Source organism: Onychomys torridus, chromosome 17 (genome assembly GCF_903995425.1).
Source record: "Onychomys torridus chromosome 17, mOncTor1.1, whole genome shotgun sequence".
NCBI lineage: Eukaryota > Metazoa > Chordata > Mammalia > Rodentia > Cricetidae > Onychomys > Onychomys torridus.
Genome location: NC_050459.1, coordinates 28917030 through 28931882, shown reverse-complemented (window position 1 = coordinate 28931882; position 14853 = coordinate 28917030). Strand labels below are relative to the sequence as shown.

The window sequence follows — 14853 nt, the reverse complement described above, 5'->3', positions numbered from 1 at the left end:
GTGTCAGTTTCTGGGCCTGGTAGTCTTTAAAAAAAATCACAGAACGTTTGGTGCTTGGTGAAAACTTACCATTTATAACGCTTTTGTGTTTTCTTTCACAATTATTTTTAGGCCGATGATATCCGAGCTTTGCTGATAGATGCCATGCCCCCAGAGGCCTTACCCACCTGTTTCAAGCCTCAGGCAACTGTGGTTAGTGCCTCTCTGATCTCGCCAGCATCCACCCCCTCCTGCCTCTCTGCTGCCAGCAGCATAGATAACCTCACTGGCCCTCTGGCGGAGCTGGCTGTAGGAGGGGCCTCCAATGCAGGGGATGGCGCCGCTGGTGCAGAAAGGAAGGAAGGAGAAGGTAGGTGGAGCCCTGTGAATGGCCAGTTACTTCTCTTTAGGTTATTAAAAACTTAAAGATAGCCTCTCTCTAAGCCTTTCTGAGTTGAAGGACATCCTGGACTGTATGGTGAGACCTATCAAAGATGGGCGGGCGGTGGGGTGTGAGAGGAAAGGGGTGCGAGGAAAGGAGAACTTGACTTTGGATAACCAACATCCGCGTAAAAAGCTGGTACAGGGCTGAGTAGTCCCAAAGAGGATTCCTGGAACTCGCTGGCCAGACACTTTAGCTGAGTAAGTGAGCTCCGGGTTCAGTGAGGGACTCTCTAGAAGACAGGGAGGTGGGGGGGGGGGGGTGGATGGATGGATGGATAGATAATGAGGAAGACACTCTGGCCTCCACAGACACAAACATGCGCATACATATTATGCACGCAGAAATAAATAAAAATAATTTTTATAAAGACTTGATTTTCTTTTTAATTCATTTAAAATTATTTAATTCTATTAAATATGGACTGGAGCTTAGGCATACTTTTCCAGAGGACATAGGTTAGTTCCCAGCACCCACACTGGGTAACTCACAACCCCCTTCACTCCACCTCCAGGATATCCAGTATTCTCTTCTGGCTTCCAGCAACACCTGGACTCAACATGCACGTGTGTACACACGCACGCACGCGCGCACGCGCGCACACATGCATACATAATTAAAAAAATAAAATCTTTAAAATTATATAAATAATGTGATATTAGAAATTAATACCATATTTACTATGTCTCTTATATAAATATATTTTAATTCTATGTTTTATGTGTATTAGAATTAATGTAAGTACTATTCTATTTCTATGCCAAAGATAAAATTCAGAATAACTTGAAGTGCTTAAGTTATGTATTTGGCATTATTTTATATCATGTGAAATCATCTATATAGGCAAGGGTCAAGAAATAGGGTTATGCCAGGTAGTGATGGGCGCACGCCTGTAATCCCAGCACTCAGGAGGCAGAGGCAGGTGGATCTCTATGAATTTGAGGCCAGCCTGGTTTATAGAATGAGTTCCAGGACAGCCAGGGCTGTTACACAGAAAAACTCTGTCCCGAAAAATGAAGGAAGGAATGAAGGAAGGAAGGGAGAAATAGCGTTATACATAAATACTGAAACCTTCCATAGGATTAGACATTTCTTTTTTTTTTTTTTTTTTTTTTTTACCCACCCCAGGATTAGACATTTCTAAGAGATGTAATGTTTCTGTTTAGTTGCAGGTCTTGACATGAATATCAGCCAGTTCCTTAAAAGCCTTGGCCTTGAACACCTTCGGGATATCTTTGAAACAGAGCAGGTAAGCTCTTGTCTGCTCTGTCAGCTCTTGAGCTCTTGGATTGTTTACTACCCACATGGTTTTCGTTCTGAACTTTGTACTGTGTGTTCTAGTTTGTGACTTAAAGTGTTCCACATTCTGCCCCATGCTTAATCTGTTTGTTTCAGGTATGTTTTTACCGTGTTGATTAGCTGCCTGTGATGCTTCTAGAGAAGCCAGGGGAGCCCAGCACTCTATGCCTCTCTTCAAAATTATCTGGCAGTTGAGAGAGCTCTTTGTGAGCAGTCTTGCTCAGTGCATTGTCATGATCGGTTAGACCATGAGAAGCAAGGGGACAGCCTGATGGCAGAGCACTTGGTGAGCTTAGATCAAGAATCTGCCTCAGTAGTATTTTTTATTTTGTCTGAGTTTTTTGTTTCCAAAAGACACTGGCATTTATGTCTCATCTCATTGTGTTTACTAGTGAGAACTCTTCCGTTTCCCAGGCTGTGTTGCCAAGGATAATGAGTTTTTACTACTTACTGCCCTCCATGATAAACCCTGAAGATGAAGCTGAGTTTAGTGTTGCTGCTGGATGTGGCACCTCAGAATGGGAGAGGCACTTAGAGCCCAGTGCATCATTCTCCCAGATACAGAGTCACCTCCTTACAGATGTCAGCCTTCCTAGCAGCAAAGGTGCCTTGTGGAATAGAATATAGCTGGTCATATCTTATTAAGGTCTGGGGAGCTTCGTGGACCTCTTCTGGTCCCATTGTTCTGTGACTTGTGCGGGTTCCACAGTCTGCCCCACGCACACAAGTCTGTTCGCTAGTAGTCTGTGCCCTGAGTTTGGTAAGAGCTGCAGAGCATATGACTGTGGACTTAGTAGCCTCATGGGAATCTGTTCTATCAGGAGACTGAACTCATGCTGTTGAGGTGCACCCCTGCAGCAGTTCTAGAATAGTCCGCTCCCTGCCCTTCCTGCCTCCCTGACTTATGGTCACATCATTCCAGTCTCTGCTGTTGTCACATTGCTTTGTCCTGTGTCTGCCTTTTCATGTGCCTCTTATTGGGACACTTCCTTCAAACCTGGGTCCTCTTGGGTGATTCCTGGTCCCAAGATCCTGAACTTAAGCATCTAGGGACAGCTCGTTCCAAAAAGTGTTAACATTTTTGGAGCTTCTCCCTTCTAGGGAGAAGGACCTATCTTTTGGAAGGCTCTCACTCAACCCACAGCAAGCATGTGTGTATGGGCCTTTTTATCTTTTTAAGCCTAGGCAATTTATCATAGACTTTCCCTTTGCAACCATCAGCCTCTACAAATAACCCTTCTGTAATCAATAAACTCATTCAGTGTTTTAGTATGGACAGAGTGTTGTTCACAGGTCCTTGCACTGTCCTTTATTTCTTGTAAGCTTGTAGTCTGTCTTTAACTTCATTAAATACCGGGTTAATACAAGTAGGTGGCACACTCCTATAACTAGCACTTGGAAGGGTGAGGCAGGAGGATCACAAGGTTGAGGCTGGCCTGGGCTGCATAGCAAGTTAAAAGAGAAACCTTACTTCAAAAATATCTGGAAAGTACTTTGTTCTTGTTTTTAATTTTTATATGTTTTATGGTAAGATTTTTTATGCTTTTATTTCTTTGGTTAAATAAATTTTACATTTCTTATAGTTCATCCTTAGTATTTTTAATGATTCAAACAGTTGAAATAGAATTGAACTAACCTTGATCTGTTTTCTGACTATGAAGGTAAGTTAAGAGGCATTTAGCCTGTCACTTCTCTTGCCAATCAGTTAAGCAAACCTACAATATGTGAATGCTTAAAATTCCTGCTAAACTGTGGTTTTGTCAACTTTTAAATCATACTTGGTAAACGTAAAGTATACTCCACTTTAAGAATTTCCTCTCCCTGTCGTCTATCTGTTCATCTTCTAGGCTAGAGATTTCCTGTGAGAACACTGTAAACAGTGAGGCTTTGAAGTTGTTCAGACACATCTTCTGCTGTAGCCACATGAACAACTGTATCCCTTGGGTCTGAATCGTGATCACAGTAATTGTCTTAATTTAATAAGCCAAAAACCCGAATTCAAACAAGTGACTCCACCTCCTGTTGAGAGCTTTTCCTAGAACTGTAGTTCTGCCCTTTCATCAGCCCACATTGTGATGGACAGCTCTGTTCTTCACCTCTTATTGTATGTTCTCTGTCAGTGACCAACCTCCTGTGGCGTGTTTCTGTGCTATTGACTTAGTAGTTGGATGAGTCAGCCTTCATCAGTTCTTCTGACCACTTACCCATTTTATCTGTTCTATTGCTCCTTTTTCCTGCACTTTTGTTCCAAGTAAATCAGTGTTCCATTGAGTTTCCTTTTGTCTAAAACAATTTCTGAATCATTTTCATAGTCACGATGTTAACTGTTGCACTTATGTATATTACCTGGTGTAGCCCCTCTAGATCAGTGGTGTGCCTTTCTTTGTATCAAACTATGTCTGACTGTCTTCTGTGCTGTTGGGCAGGCAATTAGGTTTGTATTTATTATCTCAAGTGCAGATGTTATTTGTCTAGTCCTCAGTTATAAAATATCAAGTCCACTTAATTCTTCCTTAGAATTTTCTTTTCTGTCAGGACTGGAGAGATGGCTCAGTGGTTAAGAGCACTGGCCACTCTTCCAGAGGACCCGGGTTCAATTCCCAGCACCAACATGGCAGCTCACAGCTGTCTATAACTCCAGTTCAGGCAAAACACCAATGCACATAAAATAAAAAAAATAATAAATTATCTATGGCTGGGCATGGTGGCACAGGCCTTTAATCCTAGCACTCAAGGCAGAGAGGGTGGCAGATCTCTATGAGCTCAAGACCAGCTTGGTCTACAAAGTGAATTCCAGGACAGGCTCCAAAGCTACACAGAGAAACCCTGTCTCAAAAACAAAAACAAAAACAAAACAAAACAAAAAAAATTTTCTTTTCTGTCATAAACATTCTACAGCAGCCCAGTAATGTGTGTCAGCATACTTGTGTAGTGTGAAAGTGTGCCCCCTTAATTCCTGTAGTGTTTCCTGAGACTCTGACATACTGTGTTCTGCTGCCTCTGTGCCTACTGTGAATACTCTTCCAGTAAGGTGGGAGATGATTATTTTATTTCTGGTGCTGGAAGTGCTTTAGTGTATCATCATATTCTCACTCGACCTTCACAGTTCTTTTCTTAGAAATCTGTTACCTTATTCCATATAGATACTTTCCAAAAATATACCGAAATCCCTTCTAATTACCTGCAGCATCATGTAATGTCGACTCCCACTTAAAATGTAGTTTCCTACCTCGAATGCTGTGTCTATGAGAAAGAAAAATTTGATTGCTATTGTAATTTCTGGAGCTCAACTGCTATGACTTGGCTGACTGGGTATATTTATAGTCAGTCTATATATTTTCACAGAAAGTAACCACACACGTTTTGATTTCAAATTGTGAAAAGCTTGGACTCAAGTAAATTCATGGTAAATATGATTACAAAGTCACCACCACCACCCAAGTGAAAGAAAGGTCTTTTCAGTTCAAATAATTTTCTCTCCACACCCCAGGTAAAATGAACAAATTTTAGGAACAGGAGGCAAACCTGTAAGACATTGCATTTACTTTGCATGTGGACCTAGTTTTAGCTTGTAAATAAACATTCTAAAGATTTTTCTATTGATGTATGTTAGACGTGAGTAACTCCCTCCCCCCCAAAGAAAATACCTAGGGAAGCAAATTGTGATTCCTTCCAAGTAACTAAGTATATTCTCTGACTGCTCCCCCACGCCAAATAAGTCAGTGAGGTTTAAAAATAATAAAGATATTGATTGAATATAAGGGGGAAAGTACTGTTCTGTCATTTGTGCTATACTACTTTAGTAATTGGTCAGTGAGTGTAGCCCACCCACACCCAAGGGGAACACTTACAATCAGGACATGAATCCTAGGGGCTGAGGATCCCTGGCAGCCATTATAGAGGCTGCTTTCCACAGCACGTAGGAGCCCTGCTTTGTAAACGTGAGTGTAGTAACTCCAGGGTTCCTTTGCTAGAGCAAGAGGCTTGGACAAGGATTTTCACATCCACTTTTTGACCGCAAGCCTGTTTATTAAACTTCCTTCATTTCTTCACTAGAACATGATTATCAGTATTCTTTGTTTATGGTTTTGTTTTATCATCTAGCCTAATTTTGACACCCTTTAGCTATCCTCTATGTGTATCAATTAAAAAGATTTTTATGTATATAGCCTAAAGTTTGTATGTGTGTGTGTGTGTGTGTGTGTGTGTGTGTGTGTGTGTGTATACCCATGTTTCTGTTGTCAACCATATTTAAACCAAAGTATAAAATATATAAAAGAAAAAGATATCAGTAACATTGTTCACAAATTATATTAAAATCAGGTTTAGCTTAAAATGTAAAGATTCCTATTTTATAAACTGTACTATTTCAAAGATGAATATTTCAGAGTAGCTGTCTTTTGAAAGCTCTGTTGAAAACTTCCTTTGGGTGGTTAGAAGTGAATTGCTCATCTTGTGTAATGAAACAATTATTTCTTCAATGGCCACTTAGCAGTAATATGCTAAATTACTTCAGAGAATGAGCCACGATGGTGTTCTTGCGCTGAGATGATCCGGCTCATTATGTAATGTTTCATTTTGACAGTAAAAATCCTAGCTTGGGGCCTGATTTGTTACTTTGTGTTGAAGTATAAGGACTGAAAAAGTTATGCATACACACACACATACATACATAGATACATAGATTTATTATATATACAGTGTTCTGCTTGCACACTAAAAGAGGGCACCAGATCTCATTACAGATGGTTGTGAGCCACCATGTAGTTGCTGGGAATTGAACTCAGGACCTCTGGAAGAGAGCCAGTGCTCTTAACCTCTGAGCTGTCTCTCCAGCCCGGATACTTATATTTTTTAATCTTGTATGAGTTAGAAAAAGAATGTCTATAAAAAGATATTTTGGGTTGGGGATTTAGCTCAGTGGTAGAGTGCTTGCCTAGCAAGCGCAAGGCCCTGGGTTCGATCCTCAGCTCCAAAAAAAAAAAAAAGATATTTCAATTCTCCCAAGAAATAAAAAAAAATAAGAGCAACAGACCAGTGTTTATCCCAGGACCTTTGTCTGTCCTGGAGAACTACCAGTGCCATCCTGGCTGCAGGTGATTTCTGAACTTTGCCACTGGATGGAGGTAGAGTCACAGCTGTAGTCCACAAAGGTGTGAGGAAATCAGCAAGCTTCTGCTTGTCCTCGAGATGAGTCACCAAAACTCAAAGGCACATTCTGTACAAACATGGAGTGTGCGTGAGGCAGCAGGGATTGCTAACCTGACAAGTTATGAACTTAAAAACATCTCCATCTTCTTTTTCTCCGAGATGGACTTTCTGATGTCGCTTCTTTAGAAAATTACCTGTGATCTAAACTTAAAATCTAACTAACGCCTACGACTGCTGACTCCTGGCTTGCTTACTTCCTGGCACTGGGAATTTTCTTGTCTAAAGTACACCTACTTTTGCCACACTGTGACCAATGAAAATGCTTCTCTCTTCCCTCTGTTATTCGTTTGTCTTACCCACAAGATACTGAGTTTGGGGTCTTCCCATTTCCAAGCTGCTGATTAATCTGTCTGGAGACAGACAGTAGACGGTAGAACTGCAGTCAGAAAGAGACGTGGCAGTGATCATCTGCCTTCCCTTCACACTGGGTCTCCATCTTCAGTCTCCAGCTGCCTGAAGCAAATGCGCAAGTGTTCTGCTGAGGAGAAGCTGCCAGTCTTCTTAGGCAGCTTGAAGGTCCTGTTCATAAGGGAGACAGGTTCTTTACACTTGTGTGGTAATCATAGCACTGTAGACAGGCGCAAGAGCTTTTATCCTCCAGAGAGCTGTTACAGATTTAGTGTGCAATTGCTTTCACTTTCCAGATTACACTAGATGTGTTGGCTGACATGGGTCATGAAGAGTTGAAAGAAATAGGCATCAATGCATATGGACACCGCCACAAGTTAATCAAGGGTGTTGAAAGACTTTTAGGGGGACAACAAGGTAAGCTATTTTAAAAATATTTTTATGTATGTATATATATAATATTTTGTATATAATGTATATGTGTATATAAATATATAAAGCATATGTTAAATAATATATAAATAAGTCTTTTGACTATATAATATTTTATCTATCTATAAATGTGATCTGTAAACATATACAAATATTTTTTTAGATATATTCAGAACTTAGTAAGGAAATATTAAAGCTGGTTTGGGAGCTTGAGCACATGCAGGTAAGAGGTATAGCACCCCTGCCTTCCTCAGCTCAGCTAATCACCTTTACTAGCCAGGAAGGCCTGTGATCATCCCTCTCTCTATTCTTTATGTCCTGAGTTTTCTCTCCAATCCTTGTACTTTGTCTTTCCCACTGCTGTCGCCTAACTCAAGCCACCATTCCCTCTCCTGGGCCTCAGAGCCACTGTCAGTTCATCTCTGCACCTTTGCCTCCCTCGCTGCCTTCTCCACCAGAGGCCTCTCCAGTGTGAGCCTTGAGCCTCTCTTCCTCCTGCGCTTCACCCACATAACCCTTCAATGGTACCCCGGTGCTGATCAAATCACACACCGACAATAGTACCCCAGTGCTGATCAAATCACACACCGACAATAGTACCCCAGTGCTGATCAAATCACACACCGACAATAGTACCCCAGTGCTGATCAAATCACACACTGACAATAGTACCCCAGTGCTGATCAAATCACACACCCACACAGTAGTACCCCAGTGCTGATCAAATCACACACCCACACAGTAGTACCCCAGTGCTGATCAAATCACACCCACACAGTAGTACCCCAGTGCTGATCAAATCACACACTGACAGTAGTACCCCAGTGCTCATCAAATCACACACCCACACAGTAGTACCCCAGTGCTGATCAAATCACACACCCACACAGTAGTACCCCAGTGCTCATCAAATCACACCAACACAGTAGTACCCCAGTGCTGATCAAATCACACACTGACAATAGTACCCCAGTGCTCATCAAATCACACACTGACACAATAGTACCCCAGTGCTGATCAAATCACACCAACACAGTAGTGCCCCAGTGCTGATCAAATCACACACTGACAATAGTACCCCAGTGCTGATCAAATCACACACTGACACAGTAGAACCCCAGTGCTGATCAAATCACACCAACACAGTAGTACCCCAGTGCTGATCAAATCACACACTGACACAGTAGAACCCCAGTGCTGATCAAATCACACCAACACAGTAGTACCCCAGTGCTGATCAAATCACACACTGACACAGTAGAACCCCAGTGCTGATCAAATCACACCAACACAGTAGTACCCCAGTGCTGATCAAATCACACACTGACACAGTAGAACCCCAGTGCTGATCAAATCACACCGACACAGTAGTACCCCAGTGCTGATCAAATCACACACCCACACAGTAGTACCCCGGTGCTGATCAAATCACACACCCACACAGTAGTACCCCAGTGCTGATCAAATCACACACCCACACAGTAGTACCCCAGTGCTGATCAAATCACACACCCACACAGTAGTACCCCAGTGCTGATCAAATCACACTGACACAGTAGTACCCCAGTGCTGATCAAATCACACTGACGGCTTTTCAGAATCCACAACTCATCCATTCCATCGCCCTGCACTTGGCTGTCACAGGCCTCTTCTCTTCCTTCCATGGTTACTGTGTTTCTCTGTTAGAAGCATTTCTATAGAGGAAAGAAAGTAAAGACAAGGAAACATAGTTTATCTATGGAGCTGATAAAGCTTCAAGAATTGCATGCAACCAAAACTTAGACAGTTTGGAGTTTGACTCCTTTTTTTTTTAGCATGTTTTTTAGCCAACTGTATGAAAGTAACAGATAAGTGATGTCGGTGAGCATTTCAAGCCATCCCAGGAGTTTTTGAGGACAATTCTTGTATTTTAGAACTCACTCCATTGTAACCAAGTTTTCCATAAATTTAGTAAAACTGGGGTGATGTGGACTTGTACTTTATATGTTTTTTGGTTTTTTTTCCTTCTACAGGAACCAATCCATATTTGACTTTTCACTGTGTGAATCAGGGGACTATTTTACTAGATCTTGCTCCAGAAGATAAAGAGTATCAGTCAGTAGAAGAAGAGGTAATAGACATCAAAAAGTTTTTATTTTCCCCAATTCTGTTAAGACTTTTTCCAGGGGACATAAACTCATCTTATTCTGTTCTGGGATCACTGGCCTGTTACTCGTTCTCAGTCCCTAGCAAGCATTTAAACTAAAACTATACACATTGCTTTCATATCACAAGTCTATATGTGGAGTAGCTCCATCTTTTTATTCTGGAAATTTTGTAAGTTTTAAGTCATGCAAGCAATAATCCTTTTAGAACGTTTTCATACAGTACGATGTGCCTAAGGTTGATATGGAGCAAGGATCTTGCCTTATAGACAGAAAGTACTTGTCTCTATTTTTTTTATGTAATTATTAAGTGTGTTTCTTTAGTAAAGTGTATGATTATCACATATGCCTGTAAAGTCAATTACGTGATTACAGAAGATTCCGTCTCACATATAATTTTCATAATCACAATTCTTTCCAACACTGTAATAAGATTACTTGTAAACCCCTTGTAGAAAGGTGGTGTAGAAATTTCCTCTGTGCTGGTGGCTTGTGCTTCCTGCACCTAATGCCATATCTAACTCCGTCACTGTATAAGCTGCCTCGTTCCATTATCATACAAACACCCAAGCAGGAACAGCTTTCCTGCAGTTAAGGGTGTCCTGTTGTTTGCTTTGTTTATTATTATTATTTTTTTAATTAGTGCCCGTATTATCTCCTTTCTGTGCTCGGAAGCCACATTAAGGAATACAGGATTGTCATGCCCTGTATGTTTCAGTTGCATGAGATCATCAGGAAGACAGTGTGTCTTCTGGTGCCTTATTGTCCCATTGTCCCATAGTAAGTTCTGTCCATGGAAGATGCGTGCTGGGCATTCCCCTGAGTGAAATATGAGCCCACATCAGTAGTCAGAGACTCTGTGACGAGGACTTGAGAGCTGGGGCCTTGCTTAAGTCTTTAAAACACTTCCTTTTCCTTAGTAATTATTTTACATTTGAGAGTGAAGGAATTAGCAGTGGTCAGGAGAACATACTCAACTTCTCTTACCTGAGTTGATACATCAAGATCCCAAAGACAAATGAGATCAAATGAAATAAAAATGTATTTTTAAATGGTTATTTTTAGCATTTATCAATATGCTATCAGTTAAATATCATTTTAGTTTGACTTACTCAGTTTCTTTTCATTCTTGTAACAAATAGTAATTATACATTATTTAAAGTGATAATTATTTTTTCATTTTCCCTATTGTGTTTACAAAAAAATTTTCCAAAACTTTTATCAGAAAATGCTTACATTGGTATTCCTGACTATTTTCTCACACAAATGCTCATTAAATTTGTTGATCAGTTGTAGTTTGAGATTCAGACTCATCAGGGAGACAGCTGGAAGAAGTGGACTATTCTGGAGGTAGCAGAAGGCACACACTGTTGACTCTCATGAAGTTAATCTTTCCCTTTGTTCTGCAGATGCAGAGTACTATTCGAGAACACAGAGATGGTGGCAATGCTGGCGGCATCTTCAACAGATACAATGTCATTCGGGTAAGTTTGTCCATTTTTATGGTGAAAATTGGGTTGCAAAGCTAACACAAAAATCATCTAGACAATGGAAAGAATTGTAGGAATTCTGGAGGTAAAATTTCAAGTTGTCAAAAATAATCATCTGTTGTCCTAAAATCAGCTGTTGTTCTCTTCACTGTAACCTCTAACCCTAAAACCAAGGTGGGCCAAAAATTGAAACCCTAAAAACACAGAAGGCCAGGTCACATGGCAGCTGGTATCAAAGACGTACCACCATGCAGCCTCAATTTGGACCCTCACTAGCAGTGAAATCATTTGAAAGAAGCATTCATTAAAGGCCTGGATTGTCTGTTTACTTGTCATTGAGGAGATCAGAATGCATTTGTCTCTTAAGTCACAGAAAAAACTGTGTGGCCACTACTGCTTTTTCAGAGGCTATCACGAAGGTGAATTACATCTGTTGAGAACTGGTTTAATCCTTTTTTAATAGACTTACAGGAATTATCCTGGTATATACCAAAATAATCCATAAAAGGTTTTGTTGTTGTTTGTTTAATACAAACTAGAGGCGGCTGAGGAAATGGCTAAGTGGATTAAGTATGAGCTGCTCAAATGTGAGGGGGCTAGCTGAGTTAGGATTCCCAGATCAGACATGGTGGTGTGTGTACCCTGACCTCAACACGGGGAGGCAGAGACAGGAGGGAAGGTCACTCACTGGCCAGCTAGTCTAGCCAACAGTAAACTTCAGGGTCAGGGAGGGACCTTCTCAAAAATAAGATGGAGAGCACTAGACCAGGGTTCTCATGGTTGATTTCTGGTGCACACTCACGGGCACTCACTTTCCTTCACACGAGCACGTACATGAGCAATGAACTACTAAATTACAAGAGCTGGGAAAATGTGTCACTAAAAGCTAGCGTATTAGCCATGTGTGGTGGCACATGCACAACGGGCGGATCTCAGAGTTCGAGGCCAGCCTGGTCTACAGAACGAGTTCCAGGATAGGCTCCAAAGCTGCACAGAGAAAATCCTGTCTCTGAAAAAACAAAATAAAAAAAAAAAAGCTAGCATATTAGCTGAATTCCACTGACACAGTGACTTTTAGATAATGTGTCAAATAAAAACAAAATTAGCACACCAAAGGGAGAACTAATCGTCATTGTCAATCAGATACTTACAGTTAACTAGGAACACTTTTTTCCTTCCTTTGTGAAGATTCAGAAAGTTGTGAACAAGAAGCTGAGGGAACGATTCTGTCACAGACAGAAAGAGGTGTCTGAGGAGAATCACAACCATCACAATGAACGCATGCTGTTCCACGGTGAGTGCTGGTGCCGGCGGCAGGGCTCTCCTGCACTCGGAGTTAGTAACGGGAGAAGCCCATGCGAGTGATTAGCAATACGTTCAAATGACTTGTTCGCACTTACTGGGCTGAAGTAATTCCTGGTTTCCTAGTGATTTGCATGTTGGCCCAGGCTTTCCAAAGCATGTGCAGTGGGAACGGCTTTCTGAACTTCTAAACTCAAATTCCAACCTGAGCCACCAGGTTTTTCTTTTCCCTCTTTAGGATTCATGTGTTTGGTGACAACAGTATAAACTAATTTCTCCACCGTTATGTTTTAGGTTCTCCTTTTATTAATGCAATTATTCATAAAGGGTTTGATGAGCGACATGCATATATTGGAGGGATGTTTGGAGCTGGAATTTACTTTGCTGAAAACTCTTCAAAAAGCAACCAGTATGTTTATGGGATTGGAGGAGGAACAGGCTGTCCCACACACAAAGACCGGTCATGTTATATATGTCACAGGTGAGCGTCCTGCAGTGAGTGAAGTGGACAGCACCCTAAAGTAAGCAGATGTGTTGAGCAGCTTCTGTGGAAGTTGCTGGTCTGCTCGTGCTCTAGAGCAGTGACTGAAGTGCTGAGGCCAGTGATCCCGAGCAGACACACGTGCACTTGGTGGAGGTGGTAGTGAGCTGCATTGCAGTCCTCACCTCAGAGTCAGATCTGGACCATGCTAAGATGAGTACTGTAGATCAAACACCTCCTCACCATCGTCACATCTAAACATACAAGTTCAAGCCATGAGACTAGACTCAAGAGTCTGCACTGCTGAGGTTGCTAGTGACGTGGCTTGTTTTCAGGTGGCTTGCTAATTCCCCTCGGAAAGTCCAGCTTCAAAATGTCAGCTTTGGAATGAATAGCAAACAATTATCAGCTGCTGCTTCTTGTTGTTGTCGTTTTGGGAGGTTTTTTGTTTGGTTTTGGGATTTTATTTTGTTTTTTGTTTTTCAAGACAGTGTTTCTCTGTGTAGCCCTGGCTGTCCTGAAATTCACTCTATAGACCAGGCTGGCCTCAAACTCAGAGATCTGCCTCCCAAGTGCTGGGATCAAAGGTGTGCTCCACCAACGCTCAGCTGGATATCAGCTTTTTAAAATAGGGTTTTATAATTCAGAAGTTTATAAAACCAGGTGCCAGCTAGTTTTAAACCAGTGGCTATAGTATATCATTTCTATCCAACCATTTTTTTCTCATCCTGTACACTTAACATCTGCCTCAATTTCCATATTAGATTTTCAGTCATTTAAGCTAGTTGTCTTTTGATTTTTCAAGACAAGGTTTCTCTGTACCCCTGAACTCTGTGTCCTGGAACTCACTCTGTAGACCAGGCTGGCCTCGAACTCCCAGAAACTCATAAGGCTCTGCCTCCCAAGTGCTGGGATTAAAGGTGTGCATCACCACTGCCCAGCTAAGCTAAGAATTTTGTTTATGTTCCACTTGTATTATTACTGTGTCTATCATCCCAGTTTCTCCTGTAATGACTCAAGCCTCATCTTGTCTGGGGAGATGGCTCCGGGGGTAAAAGCATCTGCCAGACAAGCATGATGACCGAAGTTTGAGTCCCCATAATCTGTATAAAACCCAAGCGCGAGCTCTGAGGCCAGCCAGCCTTGTTACACAGAGGCAGAAACAGTAAAGAAACTCTGCCCCTAACAGTAGAAGGCCAAGACCCACATGTGTGTGCACACCAGAGATTTTAATCTCGGCTACTGTTCCCATCTGATTTCCTTTCTTCTGTGCATTCATGTGAAAACTCCGCTTTCTCTGGTGTATCTTTCTATTTTCTGTGCTAGATCCATACTCTGCTCCAGATCTGCCTTAAACTGTTGGTCTGACTATTGATATTGAGCCTGATAATTGTTAAATAGTAAACCAGTATATCAAATTTTATCCCGTTACTATGTAAAACTTGAGACTAGCGTTTAAATTAGGTTTCATTGTATGAGGTTTTCTTTTTTCAAAAAGCTAATAAACCTAAGAGTTACATTTTAAATAATGCTTTCTTTTTTTCTTTAGACAAATGCTTTTCTGTAGAGTGACCCTTGGGAAATCCTTTCTGCAATTCAGCACTATGAAAATGGCCCATGCTCCTCCAGGACACCATTCAGTTATTGGTAGACCAAGTGTCAATGGGCTGGCCTATGCCGAATATGTTATCTACAGAGGAGAGCAGGTACGTCCTTCATCCAGTC

At 41.4% G+C, this 14853-nt stretch overlaps 1 protein-coding gene across 1 annotated transcript in view; it reads left to right on the top strand.

The window, feature by feature from the left end:
• The window catches only part of Tnks (tankyrase), a 149997-nt gene that overhangs the window by 127532 nt on the left and 7612 nt on the right, over positions 1-14853 (top strand). Inside the window, exons 19-26 of the mRNA XM_036209298.1 lie at positions 112-349; positions 1588-1670; positions 7576-7696; positions 9724-9821; positions 11265-11339; positions 12534-12639; positions 12942-13128; positions 14678-14834. Coding sequence (XP_036065191.1) covers positions 112-349; positions 1588-1670; positions 7576-7696; positions 9724-9821; positions 11265-11339; positions 12534-12639; positions 12942-13128; positions 14678-14834 — 1065 coding nt within the window. The remainder of the gene's footprint in view (positions 1-111; positions 350-1587; positions 1671-7575; positions 7697-9723; positions 9822-11264; positions 11340-12533; positions 12640-12941; positions 13129-14677; positions 14835-14853) is intronic.